At 37.7% G+C, this 21,388-nt stretch overlaps 1 protein-coding gene across 1 annotated transcript in view; it reads left to right on the plus strand.

The window, feature by feature from the left end:
* The first annotated feature begins 1,516 nt into the window (after positions 1-1,516).
* grid1a (glutamate receptor, ionotropic, delta 1a) overlaps positions 1,517-21,388 on the plus strand; it is a 67,266-nt gene continuing 47,394 nt past the window's right edge. Inside the window, exon 1 of the mRNA XM_014967213.2 lies at positions 1,517-2,705. Coding sequence (XP_014822699.2) covers positions 2,481-2,705 — 225 coding nt within the window. The 5' untranslated portion in view covers positions 1,517-2,480. The remainder of the gene's footprint in view (positions 2,706-21,388) is intronic.

Genomic DNA, 21,388 nt, shown 5'->3' on the forward strand with positions numbered 1-21,388 from the left:
GCTCAGGTTTTAAAGATTGAGTTATTGTTTAGCAGATAACCAGAAGAAGCAGAAAGATAGATGTACAGAGTGGGTGAGAGTGGAGGCTGAAAAAAAGGTTGAGTTAAAAAAAAAACAAAACAAAAAAAAAAACTTTCAGGGGTAGTTTCTCAAAATGATGCTTGGTTAATCGTGACAAGTAATCAATTCTGTAATTCCTTGTTAATCTTCTTTTTTGCACTCCTGTTGATGGCCGTAGGCTGAGCAGTGGAAAAGCTTCCAAAAGTATTGACTTTAAAACCTACTCCAGGACTACTGAAGTCCTGGAGTAGGTTTACATGAAACCCTAAACTCTGGGGTTAAAAATCCTTGTTTGCTTATTGCAAAATGTTTTTATGTTGTTCTGGTTTTTCCTTTAGCCCAAGCCGTTTAAAGGATTTTCTTTAGATGACCAAAATTTTAGCTGCTATTAAAAACAAAGACGGTAATGATTTTACACACCTTGCACACCTAAATCATAACACTTTAATAAAAATCGAATTAAAATTCCCCACAAAAATGTTACAAATAGGTATAAATATAAATAGTTATAGTTTCTTTTCAGATAATGCTGATAACTGGTTTCAACATAAGCTCTGAACCTGGTAGTGAAAGGTTTGCTGCTCAGCTTCGCCTTCTTTGAAGGAACTTTAGTATTCAGAAAAAAATGCAAGATAACAGGTTTGAGTGAAAACTTCACATTCAAAGTTTCCAATCAGTTGCAAAGCAATACCTGGAGAGAGATCTCTACAGTCACACTTTGTGCTTCGCAGCGGACCACCAAGAAGCTTCAGCAGCAAGGCTAACTGGATCGCAGAACCATGTTTCATTAATATCTAGTTTAAGGCCTCATCTGTCATGGAACGTGGGATTCAAAAATGTTGGCAGCCCGTCGGAAGACCGATAAAATACTTACCATCTAGAAAATTCATAGACTGCTGCTACAGTAATATAACCATACTAACTGTTAGTAATAATGTTAGTCATTTTAAAATGTCACCATCTTGATCTTGACTTTTTTTCTTTAAAATGTTCAACACCATGTTATGTACTGTAATTCATTTTTACTGACAATTTTAACATTCTCCTCTCATATTTGACTCCCCCTTTCACTCTGCATTACATCCTAGTAATGTTGACTGTTCTCCCTCCCTTTAAAAATCCATCTTCAAAATATCAATACAGCTGATGACGTGTGCACAAGATAAAGTTATCCGTTTGTGCTCGCTGTTTTACTAAGTAACTCTTGAATGCAACGTACTTTGAAGCGAAAAATATATATTTTATGGGTCAAGATGTGAAACGGAGGACGGAAAAGCAATGCACTGAATATTGCACATGTAGTCAAAGAAAAGCACACACTTCTCTGTTTGTATTCATAGTATGTGCTCATCTATGTGTTCAACTTCAGTTTAGACAATTGAAAGTATTGTGTTTTCATATTTCTTAAGAATTTCAAAGAACGTTGCTGGAGGAGTTTGACACTTCAGAATGATGAATGATTTAATTTCACATTTTGTTCTCCTCTTTGAGCATTTGTAATCTGAGGAGAGTCCAGCAGCAACCGTTAGCTGTTTACTACCTGAAAGATAAATGGCAATACATCAGTTGTAAGAAAAATCAAATGGCACAGCTAATTCTTATGGTTTGCTTCAGATGGTACTTCATCATGTTGCTCCTTTTGTTTGCCCAAGGTACTGACAAAAGAAAAACCATGAAAAAACATAATTTACTTCTCCAATTAGATCAGGGGATTTTTTTCCCCCTTTTGTTGCCTGAATATTCAACCATAAAAAGTTCAATTTTCTCCTGTAGAGTACTAGGAGGAGGGCCGAGTGTTTTTTTAGGTTTACTGTATGTTTTTTTTTTTTTTTTTTTATTCTTGAAGCTTTGTCTACAATGGATGACTTATCACCCCTTTTAAAGATGCAACATGGTTGGACACAAACACAAATATTCAGTGGATGCAAAAAAGTAAGGACCCAGCGATTTTTCTAAGCTCTCATTAACAATGCAGCATGACTTGGCACATGCTGGGCAGCTGCTTCCCTCTGTGACCGCTGGGACTGCTGTGCTTAACGGGAGCCCTCTGCTGCACATCACTTTTGATTTGTGTGCGGAGTGCAGACTTTTTTGTTTTTGGAGTGGTTTTTATGTGTACTAAAACTAGACACATGCACAAAGTTCTCTGGGGATGGCAACACCTGCCTGGAGGTTCATATTCTGCAAACGCTGGGAAGCAGAAAGCGACGAGTGCTCGTTGTGTTTTGTCACGCTTTAGATCAGGTGCAAAGAACAAAATCTGCCTTCAAGCACCTGGAACAAAGCCTAAAAATATTGTTTGCGTGTGTTGAAGACACAGGCTGCTTACCAAGATCTGTAAGTTTTATGCTCCAGGGCTAAAGAGCCTGAAGAGTATTCAGTTCTTTTAGTTTTTTTATTTTTTATTTGTGGTTCTGACCATGTCGGTTTTCCCTTCAGATATCCGAGGACTGCAAACCTTCATGGACCAAGCGTCTCGGCTCGGCCTGGATGTGTCCCTGCAGAGGGTGGACCGCAACGTCAGCCGAGTGTTTACCGATCTCTTCAACACGATGCGCACGGAGGAGCTGAACCGGTACCGGGACACTCTGCGACGGGCCGTGCTGCTCATGAGCCCTCGAGGAGCTCAGGTCTTCATTCACCAGGTAGGTTTCAGTGAGCTCTCTGTTCATTATGGGTTCAGAAGCACCAGTAAAGAGTCAAAGAGCAAGAAAGACAATAATTTGGTTATATAAGGATCCATGCATGAAAAAAAATATTCTGATACCTCTTAGGTGACCTCAGGTCTAACATTACATTGTCACAACTGAACTGCACCCAATAAAAACATAAGACAGGAATCGAGTGAAATATAAACGACCTCCGTTTTATTTGGCATTTTCAACTACTATTGATCCAATATCCTGCCTGCACCTGCTTCAACCTCAGACAAATCCCAGAACACATGGCAGAGGTGAGACCAAGATGTGTTTCACCTTTGATTGATTTGACCTTGTGAAAATAAAAAGTCTGCCAGGAATTGTAAAAGAAACGATTATGAACTGAAACATCCTTTTTCTCTTTTTGTTCCCACCAGAAGACATTTCTTACTTTCTTAATAAATTCTCAATAAGCATCGATAACTTTCAAACACCATGTGCGAATATGCAAAAATTATTTGCTTTGACGAACATCAACTTTGGGTAGCTCAGAGTTTTCTTAACACGTTTTATGTTGTCAGACATGGTGAAGTTTTGCATTAAACACATTGTGTTGTTTCTTCAATTAGGACTTCATATTGCGGCCGATTTTTCATGATAACTCTTTGGCCATACCCCTGCTGCATAAAATGCCGTTGTGTTTTTGATGAACTGAAAAGGCCCTTATGTAGCACAGTCTGTGCTGAAAGCAGTGAAAAATATGTTGGTGTGAAAGTGATCCGAGTGGCTTGTTCAGCTCTGCAAACACATCACAGTCTGACAGTTAATCTTCTGCCCATCTGGCAAGGACAGTGAAGCATTGACGATTTTTCTAACCCAAATAAAAAACACTTGGATGTCAAATTCAACCTCTGAGGAGGAGTTTATGTGTGGTTGTAAATATAAAAATGTGGCAGTTACACAGCCTATTTAACAGGATCAAAGTCTGTCACTGGCCTTTTTTTTTTCTTTTCTTCATGCATCTGTGATTAGATTGGTACAAATCAGACTAAGCTCTGTGCAGCAAAGGCCATTTGGGTTTGGACAGTTGTGCTCTTGCATATTTAAAACTTTGTGTTTTGGAAAAGGTTAGCAGCTGAAGAAGACATTATTTTATCTCACTGAAATTTTTGTCTGCTGACATGAATAAAAGAACAACATTGTGGTTCTTTAAAAGTCACTATCAGGACTGCTTTAAACTATTTTTGTTTTGTTTTCTGATGAAAGCATCACTATCATATATGTTAATTTGAACAGAGGTGGTAAAACTCAACCATTACATAACACTATTTCGAATAAGACATGAATCAGAACGGGTTAACGTTGGAGCTGTGAACTCTGTCCAATACTTTATATTGTTATATGTTATGTTGTTATATATATATATATATATTTTTTTTTTTTGCAACTCTTTTTTTTTTTTTTGCCAGAGTCAAAATTGTATTAAAACTAATGTAGCTGCCTCACTTCATGGAGCAGGGCATGATGGAAGTACCCCTGCTCAAGGATTCAAAAGACGGACTTAGCTTTTATGGTTGATATTGCAAAGGAGTTGTATGTGCTCTATGAGGAACTGCAGGACTGTGGCCTGCTTGTCAAAGCACCTTATGACAATATCAAAGCCTTTTCCAGAAATTCGGTTCAATGGAAGTCCTCACTCTCCCAGAAAAAAAACCTTTTGCCATTTTTCAGCAAGCAATGCTCTGGCGGAGGTGGGCTCGGCATTCAGCTGTGAGAATTACATTGATGTCATTGCTGCAGAAAGAGTTTTGCAGACTTGAAGAGACACGGAGCTGCTTTCCAAATATTTGCAAACCCTTTTATAGTAATGTGGAAACTGCTTCTAATGTGCTAGAAACAGAGCATTTCTAAGCTCAGAGCCAAGTTCAGGGATGTGGATGGAGAGGCAGAGAAAATGTATGTTTGGGACAATTACTCCCATCCTTCCGCAAGTTTTCCAGTGCTTTGTGTAAAAGCCACAAATAGCTTTTGCTTTACAGTAAAAAAAAAAAAAAAAAAGTTATGCTCAAAAGCATATTTAAAGTTCAGAAGCAACTGCACTTTGTGCTTTTATCACTAGAAATACAGTTTGGAATACCACAGGCCGGGACAATGGAGGGGACGGTGGTAGGAATCAATCAATGGATTGTGGGTTCAATCCCCGCTCTGTCCGCCTGTGTGTGTGTGTGTGTGTGTGTGTGTGTGTTCTTGGGTAAAACCTGCCTTTCCTACCGGTGGTGGTCAGAGGGTCCTGTGGCGGCGGTCAGTGTAGCCACAGATGCTCTTTGACTATGTGTGAAGTGCTTTGGGTTCCTATGGACTTGATAAGGCGCTAAACAAGTACAGGTCATTAACCATTAGCCATTTTACCATGTAATATTTCTAGTTATTATGTGGTAATATAATACCTTATTATATTACCATATAATATGGTAATGTAATATTACCATATTATATGGTAATACCTAGAGTCTACCTGATGTAGACTCTAGGTATTTTGAGTTTGAGATCTCTGGTCACAGTCCTGCTGTCTACCCACTAATGTTCTTCAACAAACCTCGAAGGCCTTTGCAGAACAGCTGATTTCATGCTCTGACCAAAATGCACACATGTTAATTCTACTTACTTATTAGCAAATTTCTGAAGGTAGATTAGAGTAAATGGGACTGAAAACCTCATGGCAAAAATCTGAAATGTTTTTTTTCACAATAGTTTTGAAGTTTATTGAACGAAGAGCTGAAGGTAAAAGATGGATCGATCGATCGAGTTTGATGATTGGTCAGCTGAGGAAACTTGTTGATGAAGACTTTGGAAGAGGCAACACAGAGGTGGAGTCTTCAGGAAATAGATTTTCCCAAGCGAACTTAGACAGAGCCTGGAACAAAGAGGAGTGGATAGAGATGAAGAATGACACTAGGAAAACGGATGTGATGGATTGTGAGTTTAGATCAGTGATCTCAAGCCGCATTCCTTGGGGTCCAGAGTCCTGGAGCCTTAAGATGTGTTGCTTGTTATCCACACTTAAATGAAATGGTTAAACTTCCTCACTAGCATTCATTCGAGCTCCACAGCTCTGCTAATGAGCTAATGTTAGAGCTAGGTCTACTGAAGCAGAGAGAAGTCTAAAAGTTACAGGATACTGGTATTTGAGGTCTGGAGTTCGAGAACCCTGGTTTAAATAAACTGTGGGGTAGCAAGACGTGAGGCTGAAATGTGGGTCTAACCCCAAACATAAGCCAACATGATAACTTAACTCTGCACAAACATTTTTTTAAATCGTATGTCCTTATCTTTACACACGACAACTATTTTGTATTTTGTGTTTCCCACTAAATTATGGTGAAGGAATCTTTGCAACGTGACGAAAGGCAAGGAATTTAAAGTGGCATAAATACTTTTTGTGAGGCAATGCATGCTAAAGATTAACATTTATCCATCTTCAGTTCTTTTTACCTTTTTGCCAATTCCCTCCACTGACTCGTGTTAATTGTTCTGTCTCATGTGAGCAAACATGAAAAAAAGCTTTAACTAACAGTAGGTCAAAAACATCACTTGCAGTCCAATTAGCTTCTTGTGGATGCTGCACCATAAATCTAAAAGTTAAGTACTTGCTGCCAAATAAATTAGTGCACAGGTTGTGAAAACATCAAGGCTTTTAGGTCTCATTAATGACATATTGCCTTGATCTTTTCTTAGTTTCTGGGAGTTCTGTTCTGGTACACACACATACACACACACACACACACTAAGTTGAATGCAGGCGTCCTCCCATAACCTCACAAATACAATTAACAATAGGAATCTTGGTTCGACGAGAAATAAGCGCAGATTCAAATTCAGCACCGTTCCTGAATGCCCCTGTGAACATTTAAATTTCTTACATGGATTTGTTAATTCAGAGATTTGTTGATGCCTCATCGATTGTGTTTTCATAGGTTGTACAGACATGTGGAGGATATAATTATGCCAATATTTGATAATTATGTCCTAGAGGATCAGTGTTTTACGTGGAGTTAAAATAAAAAAATTACTGTGGTATATGGACTCTGTCTCTTCCAGCAGCATTTAGCTCATAAACCTACGGTTTTTCATGCTTTCTACCTTTCAGCACTCGAAATCCATCTTTCAGTAATTGTTGAGCTCAATTGTTTCCCATTTCCCTCTGCTCCGTTGTGCTATCCTCTGTACTTTTTCATTTTCAGTACCCATGATTGGATTACTAAACAGGCCAAGAGATGCAGAAAATAACCTCAAAGAGACGCATGGAGGCTGTAGAGAAACTTGGGATGACTCCTAAGTACTGCAAAATAACAACAAAGGGACATAAAGGGACCACAATGACTCTGCTAAAAATTACAGGGAAAGGCAAAGAGGAGCCAAGATGACCATAAATGTAGATTCAATTGTCCAACCAGGCCAAAGTAATGTGTTCAGCAAAACAAAAAGTACGAGAACTCAAATAAAACAAGAATTCAATTTATTCACTCTATTATTGTTGTGATTTCACACAGGCCAGATAACATTAATACCTCTGGATAATTCTGGTTTAAAGTAAGCTTTTAACTCTACCAAACTGTTTCTTCTGAAAGAAAATAAAAGTAATGTTCTGAAGAGGCCCTGCCAAAGAGTCAACTTTAACCTTTTATAGAATTTGTGAAGTGAGTATAAATAATCCAGATAGCAGTGGAAACATGCAAATTTGAAGAAAGATTTGATAACTTTCATATTAAAAAAAGATCAACTGAGATACGAGTAGATAATTTTTGACATGGCATTTTCCAGATAAAAAGTAAGCAAACCACAAGCTATTGTTCTTTCACATTATTTTATGTATTTTTTGTGGAATCTTGTGTCAATTACTAGAAGTATCTTCCAGGGTTATGAATAATTTGGGGCTTATGATTTATTCTGAAAAGGATTAATTTTCTTGATGGTGACATCATACTGTATAAATTCATAGCAACACATGGCTGGAAACTCAAAACTAAAGCATCTAAGACTTAAATGTCAAGGTAATTGTGACTCTTTTCTATTCTGTGTATATTTATCAAGAAACAGAGCAAATTGACAGCCCTCCAGTAAGAATGTGTGTCGGTTTAATAAAAGATGCTAAAACGCTGCATTAGAATTCCTTCAAATAATTTAGCCCATTCATCCCCAAGAAGCCCCAAGAATATTTAAATTTTAGGGTGATTGGTGCAGTGCAGCTTTAACTAAACATGTAAGTGGCTCACATCCAAGAGTTATCTCTCCCAATAACAACATGTCTTGACCCAAAGTAAACTGAGGGTGTTTGCGAAAAATAATCCAAATACTGCAAGGTACACAAACCACCAAGAACTCTGGACCAAAGCATGTCTGATTGGGATTTTTATATTTTTTTTCCCTAAAGCGAGAGTATTAGATGCAAGAAGCTTGAAATTATATATGTAAATAAATTGAGTAAAATAAAGTATTGTACTTTTTAAAAGCCTGCATGGTTTGCAATTGCACTAAGTACATATAATACACTTTATGAATTAATAAAATGCAGGAAAGCAAGTTTTTGTTTTATTAAAATCTTTTCTTCTGCCCCACACAGGCATATTGCGACTTTTAATCTTACAGGTTTTCCACCATTTTAATAAAAGTAAAATATTTGGACCCTTAGCGTCTCTTTCTGCTGCTCCAAAACCGCGGCAGCCATCTGAAGGTGTTGATGTGGAGGGGAAAAAAAAAAAACAGAATAGGCGGTGTCAGATGGTGTGCTAGCTCTGCAGGGCGGTTGATGGATGGGGCGCGGAAGCTGGGTGAGGTCTGCCTCCTCCGTGGCAGCTAAACCAGCCCGCAATGGTAACAAGCACTCGTGCCTGCTGCCAAGTGACGTTAGAGGAGATAGAGATGCTGTTCAGGATGGCAGGAGGGTTAAAATGTGACGACAGGAAAACAGAGAGAGAGAGACAGGAAAGAGCAGAGAGTTGCAATGGGAGAGATAAAAAAAAGGGGACAAGAGGAGATGGATGTAGAGAGGAAAGGTCAACAATGAGGAAAAGATGTAGAGCTACAGGGGGCTACTCCAACATTATAAAGCACCCTGTATGAAATAGTAATAGATGAAATCTAACAGAAGAGATGGCAGAGGAGGAAGACAAAAGAGACGAGTGCAGAGACATCACCTAATGACGACAGGAGACATTAAAGCGGCGGCTGATTTATGTGAAGCTGGAACATGTATTAAGTAAAGCTGTGCTAGGTGTGCCCAGTTTTCAGAGGATCTCACCTAATTAAACACTGATTTATGAAAAACAGATGCAGACAGTTTTTTTTTTTTTCTTTTTTAATCACTGATGCGCTCTGTAAAGAGAGGCTTAAATAAACGTTGGGTCTTGAACAACAGATCTGACGAGAGCCACAGCCGCAGTCTGTCACTGATGTCCTTTAATAGGCTGTGGTTTCAGCTTTGTAGCAACGCTTGAGGAGGAGTTGACCTTAAAAATACTCACGTTCAGTAGGTGCGTTTGCGGGTTTTAATTATTCTGTAGAGCCTGAAACACGTGAATCGGCATTCCTAAACTTTAGCTTCCCGCTCAAGGAATCATGGCTTCCTGCACAGTTCGACATCACTGACCGAAAACTAAGAAATCTTCAAATGGGGTTGTGTAGTTTTATAAAGTGTCAACAAAATAGAAATCAGGAGGAGTTTGCTATTGCTAAATTGCTGCTGGACTGTCAAGTAATAAAACTCTATTTTATGCTATGTTGCATGTTTAGCTTTTTCTTTAAAGCTATTTATATGTGAGACTGAAATAATAAAATTATTGCAATAAATTTGAACGTGGAGTTTATGAGGCTAAATTTATCGTCTAAGATGCAGCATATGGATCTGAACAGGCAGAAGCAGCGGTGTATGATGAAACCATAAACCACTGCTTGTGGCTTCACATTGTTTCTATGCAAATGCGGTGGTGCAATATGTTTTTCTCCACACATCTGCTTCAGTCGCTTGTATTCAAACAGTGGTAAAGGCAGTTATTTTATTTATTTATTTATTTATTTTTGGATGCTGTTTGCAAAATGAGCATGTTCCATCTTGCTTTGTCTCATCTCTTGGTGAAATGCATAAAAATATCTAAGATGTTCTGAAAAAAAAAATACTAGCAGTGCATTTTGGAAGAGCTGCTCATTCATAAATTTTAGTGCTTAAGAAATTGAAACTGAAATTTAACTGAAAAGTGGTCCATTTAAATCATGGTTGTAATTATTTTCACTTTTAACTCCAGCCAAATGTAAACGGGTCTAAAGGAAATGAATGCTTTTGTAAGTGCTGTGTCCCAGAAATGCCTATATAAGCAAACCGATGTCCACAGCACTTCCTCTCTGTAAAGTAAATAGGAAGATTTTTCAATTTTGTCACAAAAGGCTTATAACAGATCAGATGTCAAACTCCCAAAGATTTTTTTTAATTTTTTTTATATAGTCTGCTTTCAATAAGAGGCATTAACCATGCAAGTAGACAAGCCCTCAAATGTGAGCTTCTTTGTGAGTTTGCCACAATTTCCAAATGTGGGGCATACGACCGTCATCTGGTGGACAAGTGAGTGAATTTTCCCGTTTTCCTCCTGCTACATTTGAACTGTTTCTGCGAACGCCTCACCTTGCCACTTCATTGGCAATCTCTGCCATCTCAAACAGGCTTTTTCAAAATCTTATTTCAAGGAAGGAAGAAGGCCATAAAAATACCTCGCTGTAGTAAATAGCGAGGCATTTTGGATATTTTTGGGCACTCTTTCAAGGACTTTGCAACAGAGCAAAACAAAAGCAGATTTTTATTTTAATTTTTTTTCCGTTTTTCGTTTATTTTATCTCGTCTCAGGAAACGGTTCAACAAATCTTATCCGATATGGCTCATTTCAACACATCACCGCTCCTCTGTGTGTTGTGATCCTTCTTTTTAGACGTCTCTCTATTGGATAATAAATCTGCAACAAAAATAATAACAAAAAAAAAAAATCTATTGTATGACGGACAAAAGGAGCTCAAAAGAGCTTTCATAGCATGTGTTCCTTGGTGTATTGTGTGTCAGATGAGGTCAGAAAATGGATTCACATGTCAAAATTGAAGCCCAGGAGTTTCTCATTAAAATCAGACCTTCCAGACACTTGAGCATGAAGTGCAATAAACATTAGCCCTTGCCACGGATTGTTCTTTCATCCCAGGGCTTCTACTATCTTATTGTCACCGGTGTTTGTGGATAATGATTTAAAAGCAGCCTAGCTGACATGCTATAATGGGATATGATAGAGATAGCCATGTTGGCTTTTTGTGCTCGGGAAATTTATCGATGTTGACATGTCAGCTCACAGGACGCAACGCGACGCGCGCACACACTTCCCGCACATGCAAAGTGTTGCACACATTTCACCCTCAGCTTTCTGATGGCGAAACCATATGTCTCATGACACTAAGCTGTCAGTAGCATTTTGTGTTCCTTAGTTGTTTTGTCAATGTTGGTGTCACAGTTTGAAAAATGACAGTGACACACACACCACAAAAAAAAAAAAAAAAAAAAACCCGTCATGTTTAATGTTAAGGCAAGAAACGGAAAAATGCTGGGACTATAAATTTCACACACATAAATTAAAGCAGTGACAGAAGAAATTTGCTCAGCTGGTTTTATACATCCTGCTTTTGATTTAGATGTTCTACCTGAGGCACTTTAAGTTATCAGACTCTAGAGAAAGTGAGACCAATTTCCACCCACTCTGCTTTAAAAGCTAACATCGTCTGTGTGCTGTCCTGTGGTTCTTGTTTTGAGAAGTCTCTTTCTTGGTTTCAAAGCTAACACTATGGTGGCATGAAAAGTATTTATGCCTTGGGAACTGTCTGCCCCCACCCCAAAAGAAATCACTGCTAAGAAATTTGTTGCATCGAGGTTTTCTCCGATACACCAAAGACAGAATGGCAAATCATTCTCAATCGATGGGCAACATTATTTTGTTTCCGTTTGTAAAATGTGTGTAAGCTCTGTTCAGGTAAGAGTCGTGGGACATAGAAAGCTAATGGAAAGACATCAAAAATGAAAAAAAAATATATATAGAGGAATGTAAAACTTGTAAAACTGCATAGCAAGAGCAATCAGAAACTTACAAAACCCTCGGACTGAGATGGTTGGACAACAAGGCGTGGATGTATGTGTCGCACATGAACAGAAGTGCTCAAAAAAAAGAAAAAAAAAAAAGGGAGCTCTCCTAAATACTCACGCGTTTGCTAAATTTCCCAAGCCCACGTTTAGGTTTCTTTCTCGTTGCATTAAAATTTTCCAGCATGCGGCACAGTTGTTCCTTGGCACCTGAACTGAACTCATCTCTCAGATGGAATAAAGCTGGCCATGACCTGGAAGTGTTTATCCCAGCATGAATCATTAACCAGACACAGAGAGCATGGTGTTGGTGCAGGGAAGCGTAGTGCTGGCACAAACAGCATACACTGCACACAGAAGGATGTCCAGACACGGGCACACCTTCCGTATCTCGTCCCTCATTCCTCGCTCTGATTTATTGCAGCCAGATCTGTGTACACCTCTCCCTCAGTGCTAATGAGGGAGGCCAGGAAAAATTAAAAAGCACACAAAGTCCTGTTCCTTCTTGTTTTTTTGTTATTTTTCGGTGACGCTGAACAGAAGAAAACACTTGCAGCCAAGCAGAACATTGGATTTTTTTTTTTTTTTCCCCTGGCCTAGAATACAAATGAAGGCAACAGCGTGATGCTGCTAAACTGGTATCATTTTGGATGGGATGCTGGAGGAGTTTGAGTTGCTAGGCGAGGAGAGTGCATTATAGGTAGACTTATTAAAATCCCCTCCTCTGACATGTTAGGAGATACACAAGCAATCAGTGGGAGCATCATTTGTTATTTAACTCTGCAGTGTGGAGCCCGACTCCCGTGGTTGCAAGCGGTTCTCAACGAAGGCCTTGAATTTGGCACATCTCGCTTCCTTCAGATCAGATTGTGGTTTATTTTTTATTTTTTATTTTTTGGAAGGGATGGATCTGCCTTCAGTTGGAGTGCAAGACAAATTTAGAGTGCATAAGTATCTGAGAGCCTGAGGTTTGTAACAACAAACAGACCCTATGTCGGTGTAACAATGCATTTACCCGAGACTACTTCTTTTGCTTTTTATCTCAAATTGAATCTTTAGGAATTACAGATTTTTTTTCTTGTTTTGTTTTTCTATCAGGTAAAGGAAATCCTGCCTCATTGCAAAATTTCAAATTTGTTGCAGCTTATTTTCTTTCTCATACCGTGTTTGTATTTTCTCTTATATTGGAGTTGCTGTTATTTGTTGTTTTTGTGGCCAACAACAGTTGCTTTTAAATGTGCTACGTTGATGAATTAGATTTTACTTAAAATGTATCAAACTGTAGTTACTACAAAATAAGAGTCTCAAAAGATGTTGTAGGGCTTCAAGGCTAAAACATTCAACTTTATGTTCAAGTCTCATAATTACAGCTACGAATTGTTTGACAAGTGTTTTGCTAATAGTGCAAGTAGTTTGTACTTTACTTTCTGTATATTGTCCTTGAGAAAAGCAAATTAAAAAGGGCCAAATGTTTTACAGGCAGACATTTTGCTTTGTTCTCACTTTTAGCTGAAATCCTTTATGAAAAGAGCAGAGGCATTGAAGTCTCGAAGATCATTGGTTCAAAGTAAAGCTGGATGTGTCTGAAGTTTGCGATTATTTCTTTAGTTTTTTTTACTATTTTAATTTCTGAAACTAATAACTAGCAACTAATTTTGTTTGTTACAATATCTACATAGAAATGGTAATGTTGTGTGAGAGTTAATGTAGAAAAATAGTACAGTATGTCAAGAAAAATAATCAAAAAGCATGTTTAGTATGTCAAGTTCAGTGTCAGTCTTTGTTTTTTTGTTGTCTGTGCATCAGGGGAAAAAAAAAAATCCTGATCACAGATCAAACACTGAAAAGCATTCGTATTCAGGGGTTGAGCGTAAAACTCCCAAAAGGCCGGGCCTGACCCAGATCATTTAACCATAAAGCAAAGACTGAGCACCTCTAACAGCCAACACAGCCGCTTTAAGGTCTGCGAGGAGCGTATGCAATAAGCACTTTCTGAAGATTAAGAGAGCAGCCGGGTGCAAGGTTGTGTATTCAAACAGATAAACAGAGGGCAATACAGATATATACATCATCATCCTTAAGGAGGTAAACTGTAAAAAAAAAAAAAAAAAAAAGGTCATTGCTAACAAAACTCGCTGTTTAAACGGAGCTGTTTCCATGAATATTTATGGAAAGTGGGACGCAAAAGGAAAAGTTTGTTAGGAAAAGTTGCAAAAACAACAAGGATAAGCATAGCTAAAGAGATAAGAAAGGACCAGGCTGTTCATTTGGGAATCAAGGCCCCAAAGTCTGTCAGGAAGAGTTGATGAGCACACAATCCTGATTGCCTGATGTTCGATTTAAAGTTTTCTCACTCAGTGATGATTTGGGGAGCTGTCACCCTCTGATGCTATTGGTCCTCTGTGTTTTAAAAGGTCTGAGCACGTGTGCTTCCCTCTGCTAATGGGTTTTATGGAGATTCAGATTTTATATTCTGGACGGACTTTGTACCTTAAATCACCAAGTACCTGCTGTAATATTTATAGTGTCTTTGTAAACTCAAATCTCCTAAACCCCATGGCAATTGAATCCACCACATTACAATGATATGAGTCACCAATACTATTCAAAAAAATGGCAAGGCCTGGCAACACAGAAGTCCGGTTCAGTATTGACGGCTCTGAATGCTTTATTCAGATCAGGTATTTAATTGCCACGTGGATCCACATCTCACTAACGGTGCTTTATGCAATTAAACACAGAGAGAGGATTACTACAAGACTTTCTTTTGGAGATTTCTTCCTGACTTTTCTTTTTAAGTTTATAATCATCATTATACAGCGACTGAATGTTTATGAGCTGCACAGAGAAAGGGAGGGATGGAAAGGAGGGAGTGATAGGGCGCTGTGTAATTTACACAACGCTGCTTATTCGTCAATTAGCCTAATAATAATTAATTTCGAGTACTGCCAGTGAATATTAGTATTATTTAAAGAGGGAACTCGGTTAAGACGACGACAAACTGCTACACTACCACCACAAATTTGATTATCACCAGTTCATAATAAATAATTATTTATTTTTTCCCCCCATTTATAATTCAACATTTGTATATGTACATAATACCCACTCAATGATTTTTATTCAAAAACATGTATTGGTCTTATGAATTCAGCAACCTTTTGGCAGTAATCATCAAAATTAACCACAAACATGCTTGATATATAATCCAATGCGTAACAATTTTACTGTTGTGACTATAATTACAGAAATAAAAGAAAATGTAAATGCTATTCTAATAATAGACTCGCATCTCCGTTTCTAGTTCCTTTGTCCGTCTGATCCAGTAACCTACTGCGCCGAGCTTTCTTCAGATTATAAAAAGAGGGACCGCTCCAGTCTTATTTCCATTGTAACACTTAATAAAACAACCGGCTGGTAGCAGAAACCTTGACATCTTTCTTTGGGGAGGATATGTATCCAATTAAAGAGCCAAGACACATGGGTTTGTTGGAATCCCGTGAACAAGTACGAACCACCTGGCCGCAGATATTTCTGCAGAGCCCGTCCTGCCCTGTTTGTACAATTAAACAGACGAGGAGATTGTAGTGCAGCTGCAGAAGACGCTTTTTACTCTCCAGCAACAAATCTCTTGGACCAGCAGAACCACGAAGCCTGAAATGAGCCAGGCTGTTTACTTTGTTGAGGAGGACTAAACAGCATCTGCCTGCAGAAATCCAGCTTCCCCTGGGTCTTCGTAGCTCAAAGGCTTAAAGACTTGCTGGCATCTCGGAGGCTCAGGGATGAAGAAACGGTGCACACAATGACTGACTGAGGAGGAGATATGAGCAAACACAACAGGTCTACTGACTGAGGGTATTTCATATAGTGTTTTACTCTCAAAGATGTTTCATCAGACTGTGTTACACTGTTAAATATAACCAGCTGAATGTTTTGTTGTATATAGGGCGAGTATAAACTCATGAGTAAAAACCAAAAGTCTTAGGGTGGAATTTTTTTTTTTGATCGTCTCTTTCTGTTTAAAGCTTAAGGTGATGCGAAGTGTGGAGTTTATCTCGCTTTCTGTTTGCTCCTACTGCTCCCTCCCGGCTTCATGCTCCCACCTTTGGACCCCCGTCCTCTCCCTCTGACCCTCGCTGCTGCCCCTCTATTCCATTTTCCTCCCAATAACCGCATGACAAATCGAGGCTGCCAGAAAATGATCTATGATTGTCCTACAGCTCATCCTCCGCTGCCCCATGTTCCCTCCTCTTCTCTTTTTGCCTCTTTTTCACCATCTGTCCCTTTTACAGGACATCCCCTCTTTTCCTCTTTGTATTTTTCAGATTTTAATGGCTTCACGTTCCTCTCTACATGGGTCACTTTATCTTTGTGCCCTTCTTCCTCCTCCTTACTGTCATCTTTAGCCTGGTCTCTTATTGTTCTATATACTTTTATCTATATCTTCATTTTGCTTTTTGTTTGTTGCATACATATGTTGTTTTCACAGCCTTATTTGTGTAGTTTTTATCGTTAGTACAGCAAAGATACTGTGCAAATATATATTGTTCCTGATGCAAGTTATAAATGTTCACTTTCAGTCCCAGGGTAGGCCACTAGTAAACAGAATATCACAGAGATTCAAAAAAGAAATGTAAAATAAGACTCTAAGCAAAGTGAGAAAATGTTTCTTTTGGTTTCATATCATAATCTCTTACAGACAACAATAAATAAATATGATCTTAAATGAAACATAATAACGGAGGATAAACTTGTGCAAAGAAGATGGATATTTTCTGAAGTGTTGATTACAAGTAATATACGCCTGTCACGCATCCCGGCAAAAATATTTTCTGCTCTTTATGACAAATTAATTCTACTTATTGACAGATGAATAATAAACACTTCACTCACCATCATCACGTCTCGTGTGAGTTTAAATCTGCAGTGTGCAGTGACTGCAAGTAGGAAATGTCAAAAATGATATTATAAACATGAAAATATTCTAATTTGTTGCTTTATTGTGAAAAGTGGCCTTGCAGCTATTTTTTGATTACATTATACTTTATCAGAATTAGCCGCGCTGAAGTTTTCAAGCTCTTTATTTAGTCAGTTGACATTTATAAGTATTTTTCTTTCCAAGAAAGTGAAGTTATTGTGTTTTGTGCCTGAAGTCCAAGTCAAGTCTAAAATAAACTTTGAATGAGTCGCTGTTCACTTTAGCTTTATTGTTTTTTTGAACTACTGTCCCCTAACCTCATTTTACAGATGTAAATTAAAGAAATAATTAGGCAAAAAAAAATTATAATAATTTTGAAACAACAAAAGGAACAAAATGTATACTTTTTCTTTTCTTTTGTTAAGCTTATATTTGAACCATGTTCTTCCAGTCTTGTTGAATCTGAACAAGGTTCTTCCTCTAAAGAGATTTCAACCTGAAAGTTTTGAAAACTTAAAATATGTTGCAATCTGTCTTGTTAAGAGTGAAAACTTTCACAACTGATGGTGTCATAATTACTAAATGTGACAACTGTCCTGACTCTTTTTGTCCTGGAGTATTTCACTGTGTGTCTTTCTAACTTCCAGGGTAATACAGCTTGTCCTTTTAAGTTTCTTACAAAACAAAATCATAAATATTTGATGCAGTCAGGTGTGCAGAACAAACTCACTTGCAGTGACAGAAGGTTATACAGTTTGAATAATGTTTGTGATTATAAATTATGGTTAGCCTTATTGAAACAGTACACCTCTCGGGCAATTTCTATTTGCTCAGTAGAGAGAACAGTTAATCTTGTTAAAGGGAACCAGTCATTTATCTGATGACCTCTGGAGTTTTATGTAAGTGTCAGGGGTAAATAGGAAAATTGCTCATGTAAGGCTTTTTTTTTGCTTTTTTTTTTTTTCATTTCAAGTCAACCAGCTGGAATGTGTGCAGTGCAAGCTAGCAGATTTGAGATGTGCATAATCTCCCTGCACTACACTATTAAAGCCAATTATAGCAAAATGCAACAATTTAGAAATTGTTGCTGTGGGTTCAGAAATATGTCTCAATTCCCAAGTGCAAGACTGAAAATACAACCTATAAGGGTAATTGAAAAGCCATGGACACAACATGTTGTGTTGGTACCAAGTACGCAACCTATCTCACTCCAAAAGCTCTGGAGAAAATGTTCAATTAAACTATCGTCCAGTGAAAAATATATCGACATAAAAGTTCTTTTGAAGCCACTTTTCTAACGTGGTCTACTTGCTTACTTTTCCCCTTTTTTGGTTGCCTTTGGATAAATAGTGTACTGTCTAACATGTGCACATGCATATTCATGTGTTCCTTTGAATCACTTGCAGCTCTCTGTTAACACCCACACACTTGAAATATACTGTATGTCTCTATACTGCCTCTAAATATATGCATAGATGCTTCTTGTGGGGGAAAAAAAAAAAACGCAAATGAAATCATTCACTCAAAAGCTGCAACAATAATTATTCTAAGTGCTTCTCAATGGTTTTCCAAGTGTTGGTGTATTTCTGTGGACAAAATAAAAATAAACATGGCAACATCTGACTTGACTTTGTGAATGTTGAGTGTCTGTTTGAACCTGTAGATGATCAGTCCTGTTATCCAAGGTACAAAGTACCTTGTTGTATTTGCATTATATTAGTCTAGTACCTGCATTGTGTAAACATGCATTACTAAAAGGTATGAACAAAACACTAAAACATTTGGCACTTCCACCATTACAGATGTCATAGTCAGTTATTGTTGACTGTGATGGAGACGTACAAATAGAGCCTAAAATCACTATAAATATTTTTAAAACATTTCTGAATAACTTAGCAGTGTCTCTTCAATTACATGGTACTAAATCTTATGGAATATAACAGTACAGATTATAAGACTGAAAACTCATCACAGTTACTAAGGTGCAATAACGCAAAGCGAAATATCAACGGTATAAGTAAAGACGGCTTTGAGCATTAACTGGTAAAGTTCCCCCCAAACTAATGCATTAAACTCATCAAATATAAAAATTAAATCTTAACGCTGAGGCCTATTCATTTTTTTTTCCAGTAAGTTGGCGAAACACAATTTTTTCTTAGCCATTTGGTACAGATCTGTATTCTTCATAAATAAATAAATACAAAAAAAAAAATCTTCCTTCATGAACAGTATGATAAATTTATACACCCTCAAGTACCAGTGCATCCCATTCATGGTAATTATGGGTTCCGCCTCAGTCATTCAATGAAGCCATTATCTCTGCAACAGGTCATCAGCACCTCACTGGATAAACCTGTTGTTCTGAGAAGAGCCTTGCCCACAAGCCAGTGGGAGTTTTCTAGGACTCTGAGTGCTCCTGCATTCGGATTAGCAGATTTATTTTTGCTTCGGGAAAACTGTGTGAAATCCTTAGCTGAATTTGGTCTAAATCCACGGAGCTCTCAGTGGAGAATTACTGTGCAATTGTGTAAAGAGTCGAGGGACAGATTTCACTTCGATTGCATCGTTTGTCAAAAATGTTGCAAAGAGTCGCCATGAGAAGCGTTCTACGTTTGGTTTCAAGGAGAGCTTTGAAGACATCCCTTCCTTCGGATCAAGATAATATTTGAATTACAATTACTGTTATTATATCAGGATAGTAATCAATTATTTTCAATTCCTCATCTTGTAAATTGTATGATTTATATATATTTAAGCAAATGGACAAAGTAGAAACGCATGCAGAAAAGTAGAGACCTGTCAAATTTTGTCAAAATGAACACAATGTCAGACTTTACAATTTGAATGAAGCCACATAGCGCAAAATGTTATCATGGCAACAAAAAAAGACAGTCAGAAAACAGTTTCTATGGAAAACAGACAAGGTGGCATTTTAATAACTGTTTTCCTTCCCTTTCATCTGCCAAGGATAATTCACAAACCTGCCCGGTTCCACTCGAGTATTAAGATTTACACAAACTTATTTTCTTTGCCTTTCTCTCTTCTTTGCTCAGTATCCCTAATTTTCCCTAATTGTTTATTCATTTAACCCCATGCGAATGTCTAATATACTAAACAACTCAAAGGCTGTGCATTGAAATGTCTTGACAAACGCACAACAGAAAAAGCTTTTCTAAGAATGAGTAATAGTCCTCAAGACATGCAATCAAGGTGGAAACAATACTCCCCCATCTTTTAAGCTAAGTGTTGACAGGTGGCATAAAGGTTTTGCACTGATATCCAGGATTTGGATTTGTTCAAACATGAGAAGTGCATCACGGTCAAACTGTCCCACTTTGGTCTCATCTGTCCAAATGGCATTGAAATTATTAGGTTAGATGCAAACTTCCATTCCCAAAGTGTTGCTACCAGAAGAGGCTTTCTCCTGCCAACCCCGTCCTGACAGGTCAGCCTGTCGTTAACCTGGGGTTATATTTAAATAATTAAAAAAATAGATGAAAACTGCCTAATTTGAAAGGGTTTACTATCTTAACATAATTATATCTAGTATTTATACTTATGAAGATGGCTACAAAAAAAAAAGGTTATTCCCTTGTCTTGCTGGTGGCAAAGTGCAAACAAGTAAAATTATTTATTTTAGTCATGTTTTCATGTGCGTAGAGGATAAAGCTTCAGACATTCAGTTCAGTTTACTGTATTCAGTGATATAAGCTCGTAGTCTTCCATCCATGCTTTCAGGTGTAGTGTTGGTAGGTTTAGTATGTTTTCCCATGGCACCAATTTATCAATGTTAATTGGCCTTACTCTTTAACTCTCAAATGTTCATTCATTTTCTTTACATATCAGTGTTTTGCCTTTGGCTAGGCTTATGGTTTTAGATATCCTTCCACTGGCTTCTTGGTGAGCGTTCCTTGTTTTAAAAGTACATCTGAACAATGTCTAAATAGTTACAGGTAAACAATTAAAGTTGGCAGTTGTTTGATTAAAACAAGTCATTTTTTGCAACATTTAAATTTGGTTTTTAAGTCTAAAATTAGCCCTGTTTTAACTAAGAATGACTTGCAGTACAAAAGAGCAACATTATCTAACATCTAACTTTCTTGTTAGTGTTGCAGCTTTTTTGCAGCTCTGCAAAGGACTTAAAAAAAAAAGCTTTAAAAACGTTCAAGACTAACCGTATTTGAACTGTATTTGAAGCGGTTAGAAATGCAATAAAAAACAACAACAATGAAAGAAAAATAAAATGCAATCCATGGTAGTCCAACCCCAGTGCGATCGGAACTGTTGCACTATCGTGCTGTCATTAAAGTACTTAAAAACCTCTCAAGTAGCACTTGTGAATTTTATGTTGCGGTTGTTTCTCTAAGGGTTTACGTAATATCCGTTTTGTAAAGCTCACTGAGTATTGCTACAAATATGCCTCAATACGTTGCTATGAAAAATAATGCACAGTTCATTAAGGCAATACAGTAGAGCATTATCTGAGCACTAAACGTAATGTGACAAACATTAGAAGACTTTGTAGATGCATATTAATCACAATTTATACCCCACCCAGCTTAGAGGAGACCGGTGAAGCATGCAGCGGAGCCTGATGAGAGATGTCTTGTGGAG

This window comes from Poecilia mexicana, unplaced genomic scaffold (genome assembly GCF_051168715.1).
Source record: "Poecilia mexicana isolate PSO_F unplaced genomic scaffold, ASM5116871v1 scaffold_15, whole genome shotgun sequence".
NCBI classification, from domain to species: Eukaryota; Metazoa; Chordata; class Actinopteri; order Cyprinodontiformes; family Poeciliidae; genus Poecilia; species Poecilia mexicana.